Source organism: Leptodactylus fuscus, chromosome 1 (assembly GCF_031893055.1).
Source record: "Leptodactylus fuscus isolate aLepFus1 chromosome 1, aLepFus1.hap2, whole genome shotgun sequence".
Lineage (NCBI taxonomy): Eukaryota > Metazoa > Chordata > Amphibia > Anura > Leptodactylidae > Leptodactylus > Leptodactylus fuscus.
The window spans coordinates 247,483,239-247,507,981 of NC_134265.1; the positions used below are offsets into that span (position 1 = coordinate 247,483,239).

Below are 24,743 nucleotides of genomic sequence, written 5' to 3' on the forward strand. Positions count from 1 at the left end.
ATGTGGGTGTCGATTCTCTGAAAAAGGGTTTGGTTTATATGTTCAACAATGCACCAAAAATGTGCCAAAATTTCAGCAAACTAAAAAGTGGTAGAAACATAGACTAGAAAGTCTAAAGATGCAAAGATACACCAGATTTATTATCCAGCATCAGCCACTGTGATAAATCTGCCAATTTTTAGGACTGTATAAATTTGCAATGTCTAACCATTAATAAATCTGAGCCATAGATGTTAAAAATCGTGAGGTATTGAAACAAAGTATATTAGAACATTCTAAATGTTTCATGTTAATACTTAGTGACATATGAATGGACAATCCGTGTACATGCTGTCTAAGTGTAGTCATACAAACTAGGTACTGAGTGGTTTGGACAAAACCCCAGAAACAGTGGGAGAAGAATAGCAGAAAAGAAAAAAACATTACATGTGTCACCTAACAAAGTAAGAAAGATTTTGTGAAGAGATGATCTCATTTTGGTGTAAATACAATTAGACAGGGTGGTATATGGTTCTTTATTTAGGTTTTGTAGTCTATGCTCCTCTTCATGACGAAGCTATTGTAGAGTTAGAAGATTATCACACTTGAAGATTAGCAGCAGAGGTCTGGCAGGACACTGTGGGATGGTAAAAAGGAAAAGGTAAGAATGAACCTGATGATAACAATGGACTCTGCCAGCACATTGTCTAACAGCATTAAATAAAACATATAAAAGACTATAACAAAAAAATGTTGCACTTTATTCTGTTTTAAAAAGCTGTACTTCTTTCAGGGTGGGTTCACACCTGAGCCCGGTCTCCGCTTTGCAGGTTTCCACCTTCCGGACACAAGATGTCCGGAAGAAAAAAAAGCGGTTTCGCCGCGGAGAGGCACAAGACGCTCACGGGCGGTCACTTTGTAAACCCATTCAAGTGAATGTGTTTGAAAACTGACCACGGGTTTCCGTTTCCTGTCCAGTTTCTCGGGCAGAAGACGGAAACTTGCAAAGCGGAGACTGGGTGCAGGTGTGAACCTGCCCTGATCAGTGTTTTAGTACCCATCCAGCTGTACAGTATAAATATTTCATGTTGCTACCTGGGTACTCCTTAGCAGGGTATATTGTAAACAACGTCTTAAGAGATGGGTACATGTCAACTGGTTAAAATCTCATTATTAGAGTTGAACGATCGTGTTCGGAAAAGATCGGATTCCGATCGGCGATCGAGAAAATTTCACGATCGCCATCGGAATTCCGAACACAATCTTTTTATGTGGGATCGAGATCGGTGATTTTTCCCACAATGCATTGCTTAGCCTTCACACTGAGTATACGATGTATATTCAGTGTGAAGGCTCCGCTGCAGTTCCATAGGAATGAATGGAAGCAGCCGACACACAGCCTTAACCCCCTGCGCGCGACCTGCCTTCATTCATTCGAATGGAAGGTTAAACTAAATCTCTAGCAGCTACTTACCTCTAGAGATGGCTGCTCCAGTGCCCTCCTTCTTCTTGCCTCGCTGCCCCGCCTCCCAGGTTAGTGTTTAAAGTGCTAGGTAGGCGGGGCTTGTGGCTTAGTGTGGGCGGGTACAGGACGGGGAGATGTGACGTCTCCCCTCCCAGTACCTGCCCACACTCTCCTAACCCGCCCACACTCTCCTAACCTGGCAGGGAGGGGGCAGCGAAGAGAGAAGAGCAGCGTGGAGCAGCAGCGAGGCGAAGAATGAAGGCACGGGACACCAGGGGGTAGGATTGCTTTTAAAATCCGATCTCCGATTAATAAAAAAATCCCATTGACTTACATTGGGATCGGAATTGGGATCGAGATCGGGTTCGAATGAAAACTGATCAGAAATCGGATTTTAAAATCGATCCTGAAAAGTCAAGATCGGCTCAACCCTACTCATTATCTTTGATATTTTTACCATATGTAAAAACTTGCACAGTTGCATAGGAACCTTATAGAAGAAGGGCCCAAATGTACCTTAAAGGGGTGGTTCACAATCCTTTTATACCTTGAAGAGACTTAAAATAATAAACTACGTATAATCACCTTTTCATTTGGCTGAGGAACCAGTGAAGATTCTCCTTTTGGATCCCCGCTTCCCTGACCGCTGACTTGCATATATGCAATGCAAACAATGAGTGGTCCAGCAGTGATAACATTTGGCTACTTTGCTCATGAGGGAACAGAATGTGAGCATAGACCAAGGAGAACCCAAACAAATAGTCTCTGTTTGATCCCTGGCTGAATATAGAGGTGAGAATACATATATTATTATTTTAAGCTTGTGCAGGGTGTAAGAATGTAGCAGAACACCTCTAGAAACCAGTTGCATGTAACGGCTTTAAAGTGAATCTGTCACCAGGAAATTTTTATTTTTATATCCAACCAAATATGATACATTTTAGGGGACATTATGCTGAGCACCATCATACCTTTAAATAGTCTAACAACTGCACAACTGCATAAGTTCGATTGGAATTTGCTGGAACCACCAAGGGCGCTGTAGTCAGGTTTGAAAATCTAAAACTCAAACACACCCCCAATGCATTCAAACCGCGTTTGCATATTAATAAAAATGACTTTTTCAAAGAAATAGTACATCTATTGGACTATCTCAAGGTATGATGGTGCTCACATTACGGTGTACTGTGCTGGGATGATATTGAGTTTCCTGGTGACAGATTCCCTTTAACCTTCTCAGAACTGCTACATCTTACCTGAACTTACCTGGCCTGGCCTACCATGATCTTTGGATCCCATCCATTTGTGAAAGTGCTTATGGTTTTCATTTTTGGATTTGATTTGTATTGATTCCTTTCCTTGTATTGTATTCTGCTTTTGGATCACTGCCTCACATAACCTATCCCTGTATTTCATTAAAGTAAATGCTTCCCTTATGGGCAAATTAGATTTTCAGCTTCTAAATGAATGTTCACATTGAATTCACAGTTGCTGCCCTGCAGGGATGATGTTCTGTCAATTGGCCGCTTGTAAATTTCCCTAAGGGCATGTTCACACGGAAGAAACCATTTCCACCATGTGACTTTTCCACGCAGCTAACCACAACAGGATGTCAATAAGGTGCATTGTCATCCCGTCGCAGCATCCCGCTCCTAATTAGGAGGGAGTCTCGAGCCACAGACGCCACGGCTGACTCAGTCACGGAATCACTTTTTCCCGCTAATTGAAAAAAATCACTAGTGGGAAAAAAAAGCAAGGGACTCCCATGGGATTTTGCGTCAAAATACGCTTGCAAAAAACTCTGTGTGAACATATCTTAATGCCTATTTGTACAATGCTAAAGCACCGGTAGTAAGTTCTGTAGAGGTAGAGTCCCAAACAGAGACTGCCACGAAGGATATGTATATTCTCTTGACAGTGCATATAAAACAGTATTTCACTGCATACAAATATCTAGTTTTGGTGCTGTTTCTTCATGCTTTTTTTTAATAAGAGGGTTTTACGGAGAGGTTGACAAAACTGTGATATTAACCCGCTAAAAATTGATAATGTTATATTTTTAATTACTCCTCTTTCAGTCAAAAGATACATAAGCAGAAATAATACACTCACCGGCCACTTTATTAGGTACACCATGCTAGTAACAGGTTGGACCCCCTTTTGCCTTCAGAACTGCCTCAATTCTTCGTGGCATAGATTCAACCAGGTGCTGGAAGCATTCCTCAGAGATTTTGGTCCATATTGACATGATGGCATCACACAGTTGCCGCAGATTTGTCGGCTGCACATCCATGATGCGAATCTCCCGTTCCACCACATCCCAAAGATGCTCTATTGGATTGAGATCTGGTGACTGTGGAGGCCATTGGAGTACAGTGAACTCATTGTCATGTTCAAGAAACCAGTCTGAGATGATTCCAGCTTTATGACATGGCGCATTATCCTGCTGAAAGTAGCCATCAGATGTTGGGTACATTGTGGTCATAAAGGGATGGACATGGTCAGCAACAATACTCAGGTAGGCTTTGGCGTTGCAACGATGCTCAATTGGTACCAAGGGGCCCAAAGAGTGCCAAGAAAATATTCCCCACACCATGACACCACCACCACCAGCCTGAACCGTTGATACAAGGCAGGATGGATCCATGCTTTCATGTTGTTGACGCCAAATTCTGACCCTACCATCCGAATGTCGCAGCAGAAATCGAGACTCATCAGACCAGGCAACGTTTTTCCAATCTTCAATTGTCCAATTTCGATGAGCTTGTGCAAATTGTAGCCTCAGTTTCCTGTTCTTAGCTGAAAGGAGTGGCACCCGGTGTGGTCTTCTGCTGCTGTAGCCCATCTGCCTCAAAGTTCGACGTACTGTGCGTTCAGAGATGCTCTTCTGGCTACCTTGGTTGTAACGGGTGGCTATTTGAGTCACTGTTGCCTTTCTATCAGCTCGAACCAGTCTGGCCATTCTCCTCTGACCTCTGGCATCAACAACGCATTTCCGCCCACAGAACTGCCGCTCACTGGATGTTTTTTCTTTTTCGGACCATTCTCTGTAAACCCTAGAGATGGTTGTGCGTGAAAATCCCAGTAGATCAGCAGTTTCTGAAATACTCAGACCAGCCCTTCTGGCACCAACAACCATGCCACGTTCAAAGGCACTCAAATCACCTTTCTTCCCCATACTGATGCTCGGTTTGAACTGCAGGAGATTGTCTTGACCATGTCTACATGCCTAAATGCACTGAGTTGCCGCCATGTGATTGGCTGATTAGAAATTAAGTTTTAACGAGCAGTTGGACAGGTGTACCTAATAAGTGAGTGTATATAACATATTAGATTTGCATCTCCTTGTGGTTGTAGTAATAGTAGTAGTAGTAATAATAATAATAATAATAATAATAATAATAATAACATTTTGTTTTAGAATTTTAAAAAATCAGTTCAGAAGTGTAAATTCACTACAGACAATAAAGGACCAAGTAAAACACCATCTAGAATATTCAAATATACAATATATTGAGCTTAAAATATCATTTATGAGGATTGGAGGTTGATGGTTTCTGATTTGCTTTCTAAATGCTATTCATATTTATGAACAGCAGGTGGCGCTATGGCACCTCTCACCACATTTAACATGTTCTTAAAAAAAGAGGTTATGTTTCCCATTTATTTGAGCAAAATATGACTTATAAAAAGAATGATTTTACACCAGATGATTTGTGAGACTCGTACTCATAATCACTACATAGTGTTAATTTATTAATATCTATTGTGATATTTCCTCATCAACATTATAGGGCACAATACTGATGTGCACAATCAATGATATAGATAGATAGATAGATAGATAGATAGATAGATAGATAGATAGATAGATAGATAGATAGTCTTTGTATTTATCTATATTATTAGGCGTATTATCATGTGAAGTCTTTGCGTATCTAGAAATTAAAATATGAATCTAAATGTTATTTTTTGGGTGAACAGGAGATGGCACTGTACCATCGCTAAAAACATCTTGAGTGGTACAAAAATGCCTGTAAAACAATAAAACAATGTAAAAGACTGTTTTCTTATCACTGTCTATTTTGTAAGTGTCAGCTACCATAGAATGAATATGAATGAATGTCAAAGGTTTATTAGATACATATAGGTCTATTTTGCAACTGATTTCAAAAACTTTTCTCTATTCTGAATATGTTCTGCTAATTATTAGGATATCCATATCATTTCTTTGTCATGCGGTGCACAGCAACTAAAGTCTTAACTTGGTTTACGGTGCTATTTTTAATGTATTAGTACTTTTCCTGATTAAAAAATAATTTAGCGGAAAAAATGTTTTTGCTATCACCTCTATTGGTGTGCATACTTGAGGCACTGGCATCCTAATTACATCATGGAAGTCAGATTTGCATATTCTTCCCATGTTCAAACCCATCAGTATACTGCAGCCATAAGGTGCTTTGGGCAATGGTAAAAACCAGCAACTCTTTTTTACTCCATACCACGTGCAATGCAAATTAGATCATGTATTATGTTTTTCTATGTAACATTATGATTACAGAAGTACTTTATTTGTTTTTACTTTTTTATTTTTGGGGCATTCTTTTTCAAGTCTAATAAATTTTACAGATTTTTTTTGACCCACCTGCTGACTTGAAGCTGAGAACCTTTCATCGCTTGTATAATACATTGCAATACTCCACAGCATTATTGCCTAGCATTTTTGCAAACTATTAACCAACTTCTAGCACTACTCTTGGCACAACATGAGGCCTTTGTCAGGGTCTTGGCTGCCCTAGAAACCTATTAGTACCCCAGGATCATGTTGTGGGGTTCTAATGTATTGAAGGGCCGGGTCTTAGGGAATAAATGGGCAAGATGGACAATAACATCAATTGTAGTAAAATATGAGATGTATATTACTGAGTGAGAAATCCATTGGACATACCAGTACATCCTATATTAAAAACACTAAAACAAAGGCATAATAGTACATCCATTTGGAGAAGGGAATTGGAGAGTGATTCCTCCGCCTTTTGAGGATCTGATCTTCTGTTAATAGGTGTCACTCCGTTGATTCCAGCACAGTTGCCCTGTAATGTCAGATGGGAGGTGTCAGGTAGGGAGGTGATTCAGAGCTCCAATCAGAGGCAGCCGTAGTCAGAGCTTAGAATCACACCCCTTACCTGCTTCTGCCTGACATCACCCTCCTGACACTACAGAGCCTAAATAGCATATCAGGCACCAAAACTAACAGCAATGATTGCTCAGAAATGGTGGGGACTAGAGAAAGTAATTCCAACTGTACCAAAGTCAGTGGAGCCAGAGCCTATTAATTGATATAAAGAGATGGACTTGTTGAAGATGGTGAAAGGTTCTCCTTAACAAAGGAAGCTCTCCTTAATCTCCAGTACAAAAGTGAGGTTTTAGCAAGGTAATGACAGGGGACATAACGAAAAAGCTTTAAAACAAAAAAGAGCTTCAGTAAAGTGCAAGTGGACTTAAGAATTAATGTTATTAGTCAAAGAGGACCTTTCATCAGATTTTGCACAGGCAGGTTTATATACTGCTGGAAAGCTAACAGTGCGCTGAATTCAGCGCACTGTCGGCTTTCCCGATCTGTGCCCCGGGTAAAGTGCTATCGTTCCCGGTACCGTAGTGCTTTACAGTCAGAAGGGCGTTTCTGACAGTTAGCCAGGGACGCCCTTCTGCCCAGCAGCGCCTATCGCGCTGTACAGTGTGAGCGGGTAGGAACGCCCCCTCCCTCTGCTCACAGTGCTCGTCCATAGACGAGTATTATCAGGAGGGGAGGGCAGAAGGGCGCTGCTGGGCAGAAGGGCGTCCCTGGCTAACTGTCAGAAACGCCCTTCTGACTGTAAAGCGCTACGGTAGCGGGACTGATAGCACTTTACCCAGGGCACAGATTGGGAAAGCCGACAGTGCGCTGAATTCAGCACACTGTCAGCTTTCCAGCAGTATATAGAACTGCCTGTGCCCCGGAGCATGAAAGGTCCTTTAAAGATACCTTTTCACATCCTCATGAAAGTGCACTTTTATATAATGCTGGAAAGTCAACAGTGCACTGAATTCAGCGCACTGTTGGCTTACTTGATATCTGCTCCGGTGGTGGAGACATAGGTGCAGTTAGTTTTGGCACCAATATCTCCCCACTGTCAGAAGGGCATTGCTCATAGCTAAGCATCTTTGATCATCGTTGGATGGTAAGGAACATCTCTGACAGTACAAGGCTATGTTAGAGTACAGTCCTGGTATAGGTCAGTGATCAAGCTGAGCTATGAGCAATGCCCTTCTGACAGTGGGGAGATATTGGTGCTGAAACTAGCGGCACCTAGATCTCACCGATGGACACATATTAGGAAAGACAACAGTGTGCTGAATTTGGCACACTGTTGGCTTGATAGCAGTATATAAAACCGTACTTTGATGAGGACATGAAAGGTCCTCATTAAATTATTACCCATCAGGAAATAGTTATAGCAGCAGCATTACATAAATCCTGCTAAATCACCATATTTGAAACAAGATGCAATGGACATAATGACGTTCAACAAATCAGTTCTGTGTATCAGCTCAATAATCCATTCTTTTGGTATTTTAAACTAGGCCAATGTGATTTGCATTTCCATAATTTATAAGTAACGCGCTTTATTTGTGGACATTCCATGACAAAGAATAGATGTCCGGACCATATCAGAGTAATTGAGATAAATCATCAACTTAATACATTAAACGATATATAAAAATGTTTGCAGGACTGTATTGCCTGGGAGACAAGCAAGGGATTTTCTGCTATGCAGACTGAATAATGTTGAAAGCCAGCATCATGTCACATTTTGTGTGCAGTTTCCAAAGAGTAATCCAAGCATGACGAATGCGACACAGACTCCCTTTTGTCTTGGGGACACACCTACAATATTCAACCTGTTGTTTGTATAGGGACATCCATGGGACATCAGGAACAAGCAGAGGACCGCAGAGCTAGCATCTACAAAAAGACACAGAGGAAGGCGCCAACACTTTTCTAAATCATGGCCTAGGAAACATTTACATTGAAATCATACATAACCTATTACATAACAAATATCTTTCCTGAAAAATAATCCATTTCAGTTAACTTCTATCCTCTAGAATATAAATTACAACTTTGCAGAGTGTTTATTAATATTCTACAACTTAACTTTTATTAACTTTTGTGGGGAAAAAACCTAACTGATATTTAATGAGGACCTGTTAACTCCCCTGACGTGTCAGTTTTAGTAATTACCATATTTGTATTCCCTATGAAATGACAATTCTGGTTCCTCTGTTATTCCTCCTACAAATTTCTGAACAATTTGGGAAGTGAGTGTCACCATTTGTATAGAGATTCTTCACAATTTTCCACTGTTAGTGTTATAGGATTATAAGTTGGACACGATGGACCTGTGTCTTCATCCAACCTTACCTCCTATGTAACTATGATTCACAATTTTGATATTATGTGGAATACAATTATTCACTAAAAAGAAGGACGTCAGGAAATAAATGAGAATTGTTATTTGTGACCTAAACAATAATATATTGTAACATGGAATTGAACGTGATTTTCCTACAATAAACATCACCACAGATTAAGTGATCAATGTCAGTTACTATGGGATGGCAAATCCACCACACACTGGTATTCGGATTCCAAATGCCCCATTCCCCCTCACCAGCACAGTAGCAGTGAGTTAGCTGTTTCCATTCTCTCTAAGAAATAGTGGCAATATTCATGCTCAAGAGCAGCTCCATACAAAATCCTCCAGAGCGCAGATGTGGTTGATAGGTGAAATGGAGTATTTAAGACCGCCATACCAGTGACACTGGGTTCACACTAGCGTTCAGGTTTCCGTTCTGCATGCAGAAGACGGAATCCTGTCAGATCGAGTCTGGCCATGAGCGCCGGTGAGCGTTGTATGCTCTCCGTGGCAAAACCGTTTTTTTTAAAACCAGAAACAGAGTACTGCATGTCCGACTCTATGTCCGGTTAAAAAAAAACGGTTTCGCCGCGGAGCACACAAAACGCTCACTGGCTCTCACGGCCGGACACTTTTCAAACCCATTCAAATAAATGGGTTTGAAAAATGCCTGCAGGTTTCCGTCTCGTTCCCAGCTTCGGTCAGGAAACGGAAACCTGCAGAATGGAGGCTGGAATGCAGATGTGAACGAGCCCTAAGCCTTCAACAGGGGATTTAGGACTCCTATCTTTGTCATCACCTGTGGTCCTAACAATGAGACCTCAGTGATTTAACATTTATCATCTACGTCAACAAGGGAGAAATGCTTCTTATGCTGGGTACAAGCTGTGGTAGTTCTAGCCATAATATTGCTTTTTTTTTTAATAGGTATTGCATTTGATTGTGAATGTTTAAGTTCTGCACCTTTCCTTTAGGTTGTGGTTACACAAAGACTTTTTATTGCTCTAAAAACTCATAAATGGCTGCCTTGAGGAATACTGAGGTTGCTTGAAATACGTTTTTGTCAAAGTCATTTATTAGTATATTCTTTATGTATTGTGATCCTCCTTTCGACTCCATAGTGTATGTCTGATGAAAATCACATATCTGCTCATTCATCTTATGAAAACTCTGAATGTAGTCCTAGCTTTATTCAGTGCTTGAAGGTCATTTACCCATTTATTTCCATGAGTATTTTTCTAAGACTGAATGTTCTCCTTTGGTTAATGTCTACTATTACTACTAATTAGGGTTCAGCAATCGGGATTGGAAAAGATCGGATCCCGATTGGCGATCGAGTAAATTTCGGGTTCCAATCCCGCCTAAAAAAGATTGTGAACGGAGTTCCGATCCCGATCACTCAACCCTAGTTAACTGCACAGAACCACTGCCGCATCCTGGAGCTCCAGGCCGTTGTTCTAGCCTAGGGAGGCGGTAAGGCGGGGCAACGCACGGCGCTCTGCTGGCGTCTGAATGAGAGAGGAGAGGACAGAGAACAACGGCCCAGAGCTCCAGGATGTGGCAGCGGTTCTGTGCAGGTAACTGGACAGCAGGGGGGACTAAGTGGCCGGCGTATTTTTTTAATTACTACACAGCGTGGAGTCCAAAAATTGAAGCCTTCAACTGTTAGACTCCATGCTGTGTAGTGAATAGGTTCATTTTTAAAATCCAATTTTCGATCAATAAAAAAATCCCATTGACTTGCATTAGGATCGGAATCGGGATCAGGTTCGGATGGAAAATGATCGGAAATTGGATTTTAAAAACGATCCCGAAATCTCAAGATCGGCTCAACCTTACTACTAATATTTCATTTAGGTCTAAAATGTTCCCTACTTTTATAATGCTGTATTTTTCGAACTATAAGACGCACTGGACTATAAGACGCATCTAAGTTTTAGAGGAGGAAAATAGGGAAAAAAAATTTTGAAGCAAAAAAATGGTAAAATGTTTAATATATGGGAGTCATAGTTTTGCAACAGCTGCAAGGCCACATTGAAAGGTGACCCTGCAGCTGTACGGGGACGCATAGAGCATTTTTTTTTCAGGGCCAGATGTACTTTTTAGTTTTACCATTTTGGGGAATGTCAATTGCTTAGATCACCTTTTATTTAAATCAGAGGCAAAACAGTGGAAAAAAAACCCATAGCGGTTTGAAAAATATCAGTAGACCGGGCATTTTCGGACACAGGGATTCCTAATGTGTATGTGTTTCACAGTAATTTTCTGCTTTTATATGTATTCTAGGGAAAGGAGGTGATTTAGAAGTTTTATTTATTTTATTTTATTTTTTTAAAGCTTTTTTTCACTATTCCCCCTTCCCCCTAGGTGGCTTGAACCTGCAATCATTTGATTGCAAGTCCCATAGACGGCTGTCACCAAAACAGGTCAGCTCCTACGACCTCGCTGCGCAGGAGCCGGCCTGCAACTTTAAAGGTATGGGGGTGTATTCTACACTTTGGGGGGAAGGGGGGGTTAAGTTTTAATGCCCGCAATTAGAATGCATTCTGGGGCATTCTAATTCTGCATTTTGGGCCTCCGTCTATAGCGGAGACCTGGTTGCTATGGCGACCGCTCTGTAGCAGAGGAGGGGGAGGAGGGGGCGGAGCGGAGGGGGCGGTGTTACAGGCAGAGAGCAGGCAGGGAGAGGACCTGCTCCTTGCAAAGCGTGAGGGGCTGCCCCAATCCACCGAGACGGTGAAACTAAGCCAGTCCAGGACAGCTTATCCTGGACTGGCTTAGGTCAGTAAAAATGCCCCCCCCCCCCCCCAGGGCCCCGGCCTAGCGCTGCCTTCAGGTCGCCTCATGAGAAGTGCGACGCTGTTTATACCACAGGACTTATTTGGGCCTTGTCAGTTCCCAGAGATGTTATGACATGAGACGGTATTCATCATAACCAAATGATATCTGGAAATTAGCAGGTTCTTCCCATAGGGTAACATTTTTGACAAAGGGTGGTGTAAAAACTTAGAAAGCAATACTCACAACACCAATCCACTGCCCCTCCTGTTTTGATGCTCCAGTCCCTTCCTGATCCCTGTCAATGCAAAGGAAATGCTTCTTAGCCATTCACTGCTTCTTAGCCAGTGATTGGCTGACTGGGCATTTCCTGTGTGAACAAGGACCAGGAAGCAGAGACCAGCAGGTAAATCAATGGCAGACAATGAAGTGACTATTATAGCTTTAATATATTTAACACTTCTCTGAGCATTTTGTCAAATATTTTCCCCACTGAAAAACTTCTTTAATCATTAATTATTTTTACTATATTGTCTAACTTAATTTAATTCTAGTATTTCACAGACCATTACAAAAAATACCAAATAATAATAATAATAATAATAATAATAAGTTCATAACACATTTACCTATCTGCATTAATATTCACAAAGCTTGGAGTCACTATCATTAACTATGACCTTGCCATGATTCAACTCACGACAGCAATTATCAGGCTGATCTCTATTGTCTCCTGCCTTATGGTTTATGCATTCTCTCCTGCTATGTTGTATTTGCATTTTGTCTCTGGAAAACTTTTGGATGAGCTTGGATGGAGTCAGATGCATTTAGGATCAAGAGGGTGCAGAGGGTACATATCAATTTGAATGGCTTTTAACAGCATTTACATTGCTATTGTACAGTAAATGTGTTCCTGAGCTGTGCGGTTATGTTTCCGATTCCCGGGAAGTTCTCTTTGCACCAGGGCGTGCCTTGAATCACATCAAAAGGCCCAAGTTCTACAAAAGAAAAAAGAAACTTGAGTAGGCTTGATCTTACAAAGACAGGCAGAGAGAGAAGAGAAAAGCCTGGACAGCATTGAATACTTAATGAGTCCAGTCTACCCCAGGAGTTCTTTAGCACATACATTTGTCTTTTTGTGCAAGGGTGAAGCTAAATCCTCTCTTGACACGAACTGTTCTCTGCCTTTGACATTGACACTGTATAAGTACAAACACAGACTCGCTGCAATTCATATACTCTAAACTTCTTGTCTATAATAAAAAAAATAATAATTAAGTTCATATTTATGCAAAAGAAATTTGCAAAAAAACAACAAAAAATAAGAATAAAATCATTAATAGAGTCAAAATTCTGCCTCCAGAATACCTTGAGAAGCAACTGTTAATCCAGAGGTCAACCGAACACTGTTGCCTACAGATATGGATTAATAGGATGGACTAACACCAAGAATGTTCTTGAGACACTGGCAGAAAACTTTTTAAGTGAAACTTTCAATGTGGCTTATTTTTATTTTGTAGTGTAGCCAAAGCCTCCTCATAGAGTCAATATAACTGGCAAATTATTGGTCTAAACTCTCTTGACTGCTAAACTCAAAATGACAATTCACTGAAATAGGCAACATAATAAATCTCGCGTAAAAGGCCATATTTACCTTTTGTTAAATGAAGCTTTGGTTTAGTGCAGCATGTAGACCGACCCTAATGCTATATTGCAAAAAGAAGTGACTAAACTACGTGTGCATCAGCATTCCATCACGGCATCCCGCTCCTGGTTAGGTCCGAATGAATGGGCCTAAACAGGTACGTGTCTGGAGCCGCGGATGCTGCAGCTGACTCAGCCGCTGAGTCCGCGGCGAGATAGATCGTGTCACTTCTTTTTTCCGCTACTAGCTAGCGGAAAAAAAGCAAGCGGATCCCATAGAAGTGAAAGGAAGCCATTTTTGAGGCATATTCCACGTCAAAATCCGCCTGCACAAAACTCTGTGTGAACATACTCTTAGGCTAACTCTTGCCATAAAATTGGAATGAGCAATACTTGAAATCTTTGCCAGTCCCTGACTGGCCTAAATTTCAATCTTAGCGCATTAGAGTGCACCACAATTATTAAGAGGTTGGAGCCTCTTAGTAATTCAGACACACATCACACCAGCATGGAGACTGATTTAGAGTACAAAACACGAGTCTTAAGAAATTCCTTCTTTGTAGGAGGCAATGGCACAGATTTACTAATTCTGTCTAAAAGTTAGACAGTGCAAAATTAGACTACAGAGTCTTAAAATGCACCAAAATGATCAGAATGTCTGATGCTGGATGATAAATCTATACCATGTTTAGATTGCCCAGTCTATCTTTGTCTCTCTTATTAGTTGGCTTAGGTTATGAAAATGTGCCAACATTAGATCACACCCACTTCTGATTTCCAGCTCCCTTGTACTGAGCAGAGCACTCTGCTGCATAAAATCAGCTCTTTTTATTTTATTTTTAGGTAAAAATGCTGAATATTACAAAAAAAAACTTTTCCCTTCCCTTTCCCTTACTTTTTAATTTATAGAAGGAATTGCAGATAGACATATCAATGGGAAAATCAACATTGAAGAAAAATGTGGACACCGTCATTTTACCTGTTTTGAACAGTGCTGTATCACTAATGCCCTCCCACACAAATTATATATTCCTCTAAATTTATTTTTTATAGTTTTACAAAGGAAAAAAACATGATGAGAAAAAGACCTAACAGGCATGAAAAATTAGGTCACTGCTAGTGAATATGAGTCAGGTACCGTGATAAGATCCCATTCAGGCTAAGGTCCCACATTGTGGAAAGTGAATGAGATTTTATTTACTCTCACCCTCACATTGTAGAAAAAATGTAGCGGAAAATGTAGTGTTTTAAAAAATGCGAAATGGGCAAAAAGTAGTAAAGAAAAAAAAAATCTACCACATTTTTTTCTGCAGCATTTTATTGCTGCAATTCGATATTTAGGGCCTTAGTGGGTAAAAATTGTGTCTGGTTTGTATCATTTTTTCCTGACAGACACAAAGGAGACACAAATGTCCAACATAAACCCATAAAAAATATATTTTTTTTCTGACTGAGGCTAGTTTCACACTAGCACAGGGCTCTCTGTCGTTCGGCCCAACCCCAACCACTAAAATGGCAGTTACCTGCGGACCCCCTGGACACCTGCGGACCTCACAGGCTATAATGGAATCCTCTGGCTACCCGTCAGGTTTCTGACAATTTTATACTAAAATCGGTGGAGAAAAAAGTCCTTCATGCAGTGTGTATGCGTCTAGGGGGAACACATAAGATTATGATTGACCAGATTGTTAATGATGAATCATCCATCAAATACTTCTTAGAAATTATCCCACCAGCAACATGGCAGACTAAGGGTGGGTTCACACTACCGCTATTTAATGTCTCAGGATGAGAGCAACTGACATTGAAAGACAGATGCAGGCAGAGTACCCTTCATTGGATGTCTGCCGGCATTGATCCCCATGTAAAAAAAAAAAAAAAAAACATGATGTAAGCTTTTTACTGTTAAAAGCCTAATAATAGGATGTTGTCATCTGATAATGTCATCCACATCTAGTTTCTGCCAACAATAATAAAAAAAAAAAATTCTCACTATTACAGATTAAATTTTTGACATTTTTTTTTCACATAAAATTTAAAATTCTCAAATGGTCACACTATGCTGACTCACAGAATGGAGGCCTGTGCAAAATTCTTCCAGTCATTTGACCATTGGTACAGTATCTTAATTTACAGACACTTATAGCTATGTCAGCCAAAATATCACAACAGCTTCTATAATCAGTTTCCTAACAATATCAAATTTTCAAATGAATAGAATATTGAAAATTGCTCAAATGTCAGTTCAGTTCACATGGAGGAAATTGCAGCAGGTTTGGGGGCAAATTTTTCTCCCAAATCCAGAGCAGATTCCTCCCGAATCTGCCTCCTATTGTTTTTAATTGGCAGCAGAACATGGAAAAAAACAAGCGTTCTGCTCGATCTTGCTGCAGATTCCATCTATGGTGTCCATGGCTCGAGACTCCCTTTTGACTAGGCCCATTCATCCGGGCCTGATAAGGAGCAGGATGCCGCGACGGAAAGTTGATGTATTGCTTCGGCATCCCAATGTGGCTAGCCCGCGTTAAAATGCCGGCAGCGGAAAATGAAAATTAATTTCCTCTTCATTTTCAACCATGTGAACAGACCCTTAAAACTTGCAATGTAACAGGTTTTGCTCAATTAGGGCGGGTTCACATCTGTGCCCGTGCACGCTTTAAGTAATCCTGCTGGGTTTCCGTCTTCTGTCCCGAGAAACTAGACAGGGGACGGAAACACGGCAGTCAGTTTTCAAACCCATTCAAGTGAATGGGTTTGAAAAGTGACCGCCCCTGAGCGTTTTGTACCTTTCTGCAGCCAAACCGTTTTTTTTTTAACCGAGCACAAAGTCCTACATGTCCAACTTTTTGTCCGGTCAAAAAAAACGGTTTAGCCGTGGAAAGGTACAAAACACTCAAGGGCGCTCACTTTTCAAACCCATTCACTTGAATGGGTTTGAAAACTGACTGCCGGGTTTCCATCCCATGTCCATTTTCTCGGGGCAGAAGACGGAAACCCAGCAGGATTTGTTAAAGTGTGCACGGGCACAGATGTGAACCCGCCCTAAGTATGACTACAAAAAGATAGATAAATCTATAGGGATAAGAGACAGACAGGCAGATGATACATAGTACATGGAGGCACATTTATTAAGACCAGTGTTTTATACATAAATCTTAATCTGTGGTCTGCTGGTATCAGATACACCACGATGAAGAAGAAGAATCCTCTTAATAATTCTTGCATATCTGGGGAAGAGCACACACTAGAGTCTGAAACCTTTCAGTAAGCAACCAGAACAGATATCAGGAGTTACTTCCACCAGAAAACCAGTGTAAGTAATATTGAAAGTGTGGGACATCAAGGCTCCGCCCCTCACTGGTTGTCACCAGTTAAGAAAATGCAGTGGACTTCCGAAAAAGAATTTTGAAAAGTTGCAATTTTTTTTTAATGTAGATTGTGAGCCCCACATGGAGCTCACAATGTAGATTTTCTTTTTCCCTATCAGTATGTCTTTTTTGGAATATGGGATGCAAACACAGGGAGAACATACAAACTCCCTGCAGATGGTTTTTTGCCCTTGGTGGGATTTGAACACCAGGACACCAGTGCTGCAAGGCTGCAGTGCTAACCACTGAGCCACTGTGTGGCCCCTGAAAGTTGCAATTTTTGAAGCAAATTGGCCATACCCCAAGAATTATGCCTTGCAACTTGCAGAAATAATTAGATAAATGTGACCCAATAGCTAGATAGATAGACAGACAATGAAGTACTAAAATAAAGATAGATGATAGATAGATAGATAGATAGATAGATAGATAGATAGATAGATAGATAGATAGATAGATAGATAGATAGATAGATAGATAGATAGTCCAGCACTCAATTTGGATGGGTGCAAGTGCTTCAGGTCAACATAACTTCAAGAAAACACTAGCAGGAATCCAAAAATAGTGAAAAATGGAAGAATTGCATTGGCCCCCAATGTCTCAGTTCCTGTAGAAGCAAGTTCCTTAGGAACTGAAACGTTGCACTTACGGGGTAATAAAGTCATTCCATTTTTTATATTATTTTTGGAGTTTGTTTTCTTGGAGATAGATAGATAGATAGATAGATAGATAGATAGATAGATAGATAGATGATATTTGGCAGATGTAATTAAATTAGTAGATACACTAAAAACAATTTTCCAGAGCAGCACCAAAAACTAATCTGACATGGTCAGTGGGTGCAGGTACCATCTCAAAAGATAGCTAGATAGCTAGATAGATGATAGATAGATAGATAGATAGATAGATAGATAGATAGATAGATAATAGATAGATAGATAGATAGATAGATAGATAGATAGATAGATAGATAGATAGATTATATATTTACCTATATATCTATCATCTCTATTACTCTAGCTAGCTCTTTAGGGATAGATCAATGGAGAGGATAGCTAGACAAATAGACATTAGATGTATACGTAGGTAAATATATAGATTAGTGAAATGACATGTAATATAGGGGTAGAGATACAAGTATACAGTACATACAATGCAGGACAAGTGTGTGGAGTCCCGGATTAGTGATGCATAGCACACAGCCCACCTTGCTCCCCCTCTTGCCAGTGTCAGTCATCGCAGGGCTATTGAGAGGCTGCAGTGGCGGAAATGATTGGGGATCATTAGTGGTTATCAGCAGTGGGAGCTGAGGCGGTGGGTGAGGGCACAACATGCCACACAGGCATTGTTTTATGTGGAAACACATAAGTTACTTGAGTCACCGTCTTTTATGGTAGTAATCACAGTGTCTTTCCTACTTGGGATGTATATCATTTACTTTTACTACACTGTATGTAAATAATTGCAATCCTAAGTATCCCATCGATATACATAACTATGTACTTATATACACATACAGAACTAGAAACATAATAAGCTAAATATTTATATATCTTTAGGCTTATAGAACTATAGATCTATATACAGTATTTATATATGTACATATTTACAACGATGTATCTATTAATCTATTCACCTATCTCTATATATTTGTTAATGAATCTACCTATTCATCTATCTGTATAGAAATAGACTTCATAGTTATAGAAACCATGAGAATTGCATATAGATTCATGCAGACGTATAGACAGTATATAGACCCAGAGAATACATATATACAAACGTGCTATATAGATTTTTTTAAGCTATAGATTTCAATTAACCTGTATCATAGAGCCATAAATTTATAGAACTAGCCTATAGATTAGTAAGGACTATTCTAGATCCATAGGGAAGATATTGTATTGGTGAGCTCAGTGTAGAGTTATGGCAGACCATATATAGATTTATGTATTGTAAGAAGGGAATTCTGTCCTCTCTGCATCTTGTGGAATGGGCTGGTGACTACCACAGGCTTTTATTCGTACACTTAGCACAGTGTGTAGCCGGTTCCCCTGGTACCAGCCTGTATGCAGGCAGAAACAAAGCTCACAGTGTGAACAGAACTACCTTTCATGCACTGGGAAAACGACTGGAAATCCGATTACAGGTGAAATGGCCAAACAAGGAAGGTTGAGGAACACAAATGAGAGATTTAACAACATCACTATTATGGAAGGGGAAAGATCAAACTTTCAAGTGAAAATGTTAATCAGGGCTATCAATGCTAGATGGCAGAGATTACTTTCTTTGGGGATCTGTAGGGACTTCCTTGGGAATCCAAGACTAACAAAGAAGGATTGTGAGAGCAGGAGAGCTGCTTGTGTGCACTTGTGATAGAAATGTATCTTTATAATGTATCACTGCTTACTCTTATCTGCCATCTATTCTCTGTGTGCTGCTTAGGCGGAAAAGGTCAGTGACTTTTGTAAGCGATGCCCCCTGTAGGCTGTCCTGGAGACTTACTCATATTAACATATTAACAATATTACATGTGCTCAATGTTCTCACTACAAGACAAGGGGTGCAGATACTTATTGTATTGTACGGCAGAGAAATGGGCAGTAATGTGTGTAAAGAGTTCACCAACAACACCTGTAATAAACGGGGCAATGGTGAGGTGATATACAGCAAGACACCAGATCAGAAACTGCTGATAAACCTAACCCACCGTGCTATAATTCCTTACATTTACAATTTGATCGGTCGATATGAACAAATCGATTAGAAGTTTTCTTCAGTTTCCCTAGAAGTACCATCATAGAACTAAACGTTGCTCATAAAGTATGACAAACTATATTATAGTGTAATACATAAAGGTTTTTCAGAGGGAACATGTACATTAGTAAATCGATTGAAATATAGATTATACAAAAAATAGGTCCACAAATGTCTGTAATATTTCATGGAGCGCTACTTGTGTTATTTTTCTACTGTAATTTTTTTTTTATTTAAAGGATTTTTGCTTAGATTCTGAGACTGGCACCCATCTAAGTTTTTTCCTTTAGCTGCTGTTCACTTTTTACTTGCTGAATAGATAGATAGATAGATAGATAGATAGATAGATAGATAGATAGATAGAGATAAGAACTACCCATTCAAAAAAGGTTAGCCCAAACTAAGACCATAACTTGGAAAAAAAATTCTGTTGTTGTCTGTCTGTCTGTCTGCCTATCTGTCCGTCCATCTTAACTTTGCATTTAACTCTCTTATTAGATATCGTTACCTAAACACATTAGCAGATACAAAATACACCAATACAACTTGAGAAAGGCCCTGTCCTATTTTGTTCTATCTATTTATAGATATCTGATGTATCTATCTATCTATCTATCTATCTATCTATCTATCTATCTATCTATCTATCTATCTATCTATCTATCTATCTGCCTGTCTGTCTATGTGTCTTTATCTATCCATGTCTATAGCATATATCTGTTAGTCTGTCTTGTATCTATTTATCTATGTATCTTCTCTCTATCTACCTACCATCATGTAGTAATACATTTGTATTCGCTCCCCAGCTATACACCTGCAGTACACCTTTCTATATCTGGCTGTACTGAGACTACATTACTGTGTTTTTGTCTTATGAATATCATGTGGTTGTTGTCACACTGGGTTACTACAGAAGTAGTATGGGAGTTGAGGAAGGAATGAGCAGCTCTGAGGAATCTGCTTTTCTTCAGGAGCAGTGGAGCAATGAGAGGCAGTGGAGTACCCTGGAGAGTGACTGGAGATGTGAATGTTCAGGAGCCAGAGGAGAAGCCCATGACTCCGGCCCCCTGCCTGCTCAGAAGACAGTCACAGGACACACACTGCTGGAGCCTGGCAGGATGAGCTGGTGCTGAGCAAGGTCTCGTCTCTCATTGGTTGTCATTCAATAGGACGTGACCCTGACTGTTCCAATTGCTGCACACAATGGCCTGGGACCTGTCCTGAGACACGGGGATCCCACTGGCCAGCCCTGCTGCCTGCAGTCACCACTTATCATCCTACACTCAGGACACTCATTGAGCAGCAATACTGGATACTTCATCTGACAGATCTGTACATCTTGTATGAGGAGACAGTGATAATAGGGGAAATCTCTGCCCTGAGTGTGCATAGCCTTCCTCCAGTATACAGTAGGATAACATGCAGACTTATGATCAGAAACTAACATATTGACGTCATGAGCTCATTACATGGACCCGTATACACTGTTGTACCTGTTGATAAGTGTAGTAGTGTATATTCGTACATATACATCTAAATTATCTATAGCATTTTATTGGCATACATAGATACATATACCTACATAGATCTACTAAGATACAAGTACCGCGTAATATTCAAGCTGGTTAGGTAAAGCACATAAAGCATATCAGTATACATGTGTTCTCAGTGAGCATTGTGCATGCAGAATAACAGTATGTATGCTATTCCCTGTTACAAGTAGACTATTACTATATATAGCTCCGAGAATATATGTATGCAGTATACGTGCAAACTATTATATCTATTACCGAGTGTACGTATAGAAGAGGTATTTAATAAACAGATAATGCTATATATAGACTATTTTACATAGTATAGTAGCATATCTGTATGCACCTGCCATATGTTCTAACGTGCATGATAGTATTCAAGCAAACTACTGGTTTGTATACTGACGTGTACATGTACATACCATATATATATATATATATATATATATATATATATATATATATATATATATATATATATATATATTATCGTGTGTACATTTAGTATCGCCAAGACTCCTGCTATATACATCGACAAGTACATAAAATATAGTGGTACGCGTACAAAAACCTGCTTTATATATCGAGGTGTGTGTATTTCAGTACAATGGCAGTTGACTACTGCTATATAGACTCATGTACTGTATATATAGCAGTATACGTAGTAGTGTGCATATAATATAGTACTATGCAAGTAGTCACCTGCCACCGTATATTTACTGACATGGGCATACAGTATATTGCTATACATGAATATTACTGCAATATATATAGCATTGTAGATGTAGATCGATGCTATACTGTATATACTGACGTGCATAAATAATAGAGCAGCGTACAATCAATGTGCTACAAATACCAACCTGTATACATTCAGTATACCAGTATATAATCAATGTTCTATATATACCGACCTGCGTATGTTATATAGTAGTATATAAGCAAACACCACTAAATATTGAAGTTTAGATATAATGCACTACGTAGTATACAAGTAGGCATCTGCTATAGTGGTGACTAGTACACAATATAGTAGTGTACATATATAGATTGTGTACAGTACATATAGTGTAGTATGTGCAAGTAGTTAACTGCTATAGATACAGACTCACTTACATATAGTAGTGTACTGGCACACTACTGCGATAGATACAGACTCATGTCCATATTGTATAGTAATTCACCAGCACACTACTGTTATAGGTACAGACACACGTACATATAGTAAAATAATATATGAGCTTGAGCCAATATATACTTCTGATATATATATATATATATATATATATATATATATATATATATATATATATATATATAGCACACAGTTGTGTACATGCAAACACCATCTGCTGTATACTGACCGTGTGTATAAATTTAGTGACATGTAAGCAAAAACTTGCGATATAAACGGGCATGTACATATAGTTGGGTAGTATACAAATAGTCCCTGCTATAATACTGAAGTGTACACATAGAAGATCTGTATACAAGCGGACTACAGCTATGTAAATGTGTGTACATATACTAGTACTGACGTGTGCATATAGTAGTATACCATATGCCCAATATTGAATGATGTATTTAGTAGTATATAAGCAGTATATATCTATGTATACTGAGAAATAATATAGCAAATTATACTGTAGTAACATACAAGTAGACTTTTGCTATATAGTAACAGTCTCATGTGGCAAACATGCAGATACCAAACATATACCGTATATCCATGTGTTTGTATACAGTTGTATATAAACAAATAGCTTTAAACATATATACATACATGTACACAATGTATAGCAAACTATAGTGGCATAAAAGTAGACTATTGCTATGCACAGACTCGTGTATATGTAGTATAGCAGTATATATGGAGACAGCTGCTGTATACATTGGCGTGTACATATAGCGATGAAGCCCCCAGCTCCTATTGTATATACTATAGGCACCTCCAGGACAGTATATGGGGGGGGGGGGGGGGGGGGAGCGGAGATGGAGTCCTCATGAACTTTATGAGCAGCAGCAGTTAGAGAATAGGTGAGAGTGCAGACTAGAGAGGAAGCAGCAGCAGTTTACAGGGAGGATGCCAGGTAAACGCCTCATAACCGCAGCTGCCTCCAATGTGTAGCGTTAACCCTTTCTGCCCCGTGTGTGGAGTCTGCAGCAGCTGACAAGGTGTTGGCAGCCCCGGGCAGTGTGTGCTCACTTCTCTACACGTGTACTGCACACCTAATACACGGCATAGTGAGGAGGTGCACTAGTGTCATGTACTCTACTCACTACTACACGTGGATACAGCAGCACTACTAGCACCAGCTACTAGATAGATAGATAGATAGATAGATAGATAGATAGATAGATAGATAGATAGACAGACAGATAGATAGGAGATAGATAGATAGATAGATAGATAGATAGATAGATAGATAGATAGACATATACACACATACACATGTAGCACGGAAGCATGGCGCTCTCTCATTGGCTGTGAGCACGCGACAGCCCGGGCCGCCATTGGCCGCAACGACACGCGACAGGCGCGGGGCCGGGATCCAGAGGGGGGGCAGGGGGGCGGCACGGGGGGGAGCAGAGCGGCGCGTGCCGCTTTTAAAGGGCCCCCTCACCTGCAGCAACCGGAGAGGAGCCGAGTGCACGCGAGAGAGCAGCGCCTGACTAGTGCCGCCATGTCCCGCCTGCTGCCGCCTGCCGCTGACTGGTGCTGTGAGGAGCTGCCTCAGGAGCCCTACCTGCTGGATGCCAGTGACCCCCGAGCATGGCTCTCCGCCTCCTCCCTGCAGCCGCCACACGACTACCTGCTGCCGCAGCCAGGCAGGGCGCACAAGGTGCGGGACCTGTGCAAGCTCAAGGGGCTGCGGACTGAGGAGGAGGACGACGACGACGACGAGGACCAAGAGGCGCTGTGCAAGCAGAGGGCTCCCCCGGGCAAGGGCAGTAATGGGGTGCAGAAGCAGCGGAGACTGGCAGCTAATGCCCGGGAGAGGAGAAGGATGCACGGCCTCAACCACGCATTTGATCAGCTGCGGAATGTCATTCCCTCATTTAACAACGACAAGAAGTTGTCAAAGTACGAGACCTTGCAGATGGCACAGATCTACATCAATGCCCTGTCCGAGCTCCTGCAGGCGCCCCCTGAGCACTCCCAGCCATGCCCGCCTTACCCTCTGCACCCTGCCGGGGACTACCCGCTGCCCCTGGAACCGCTCACCTTCCAGTCCTCCTCCCCATCACCTGGAGCCAGGGAGTCGTCTGGGGACGAGAGCAAAACGTCTCCAAGATCTCACAGAAGTGACGGAGAGTTCTCCCCACACTCCCACTACAGCGACTCGGATGAAGCCAGCTAGAGTGCCTGTCTGCATGGTGCCCAGGGCATGGACTGAGCATAGCCCTCGGCACACACCTCTGCCCCATGCCCAAGTGTCAAGACTGCTTCTAGTAACCCTATAACATTGCCATTCTAGAGCCAGGCTGATCAGCATAGTCACTGGCACTCAATGGGTTCACTTTTTTAGCATCCCGTATTTTGCCCTGGTTATATATCTCTGCCAACTGCCATGTGTCTTTTGTCACCCACTCTAGCAGTATCCATGTACAATACATCACCATGTCTTCCAGATCGGAGCTCACCTGTGTATATAGCTGTACTGCCCATGTAAATACTGGAGAAATGCTAGTTTTATACTATATATATGCCCGACTTTCTATAGCTTCTTGCACTTTAACAGCCAACGATGGCAAAGAA

General features: G+C 40.8%; 1 protein-coding gene across 1 annotated transcript; it reads left to right on the forward strand.

Moving 5' to 3' along the window:
- The first annotated feature begins 23,667 nt into the window (after positions 1–23,667).
- ATOH1 (atonal bHLH transcription factor 1) lies at positions 23,668–24,345 on the forward strand. The gene has a single exon (XM_075265187.1). It carries the CDS (start codon positions 23,668–23,670, stop codon positions 24,343–24,345), a length of 678 nt encoding a protein of 225 aa, XP_075121288.1.
- Positions 24,346–24,743: the final 398 nt, after the last annotated feature.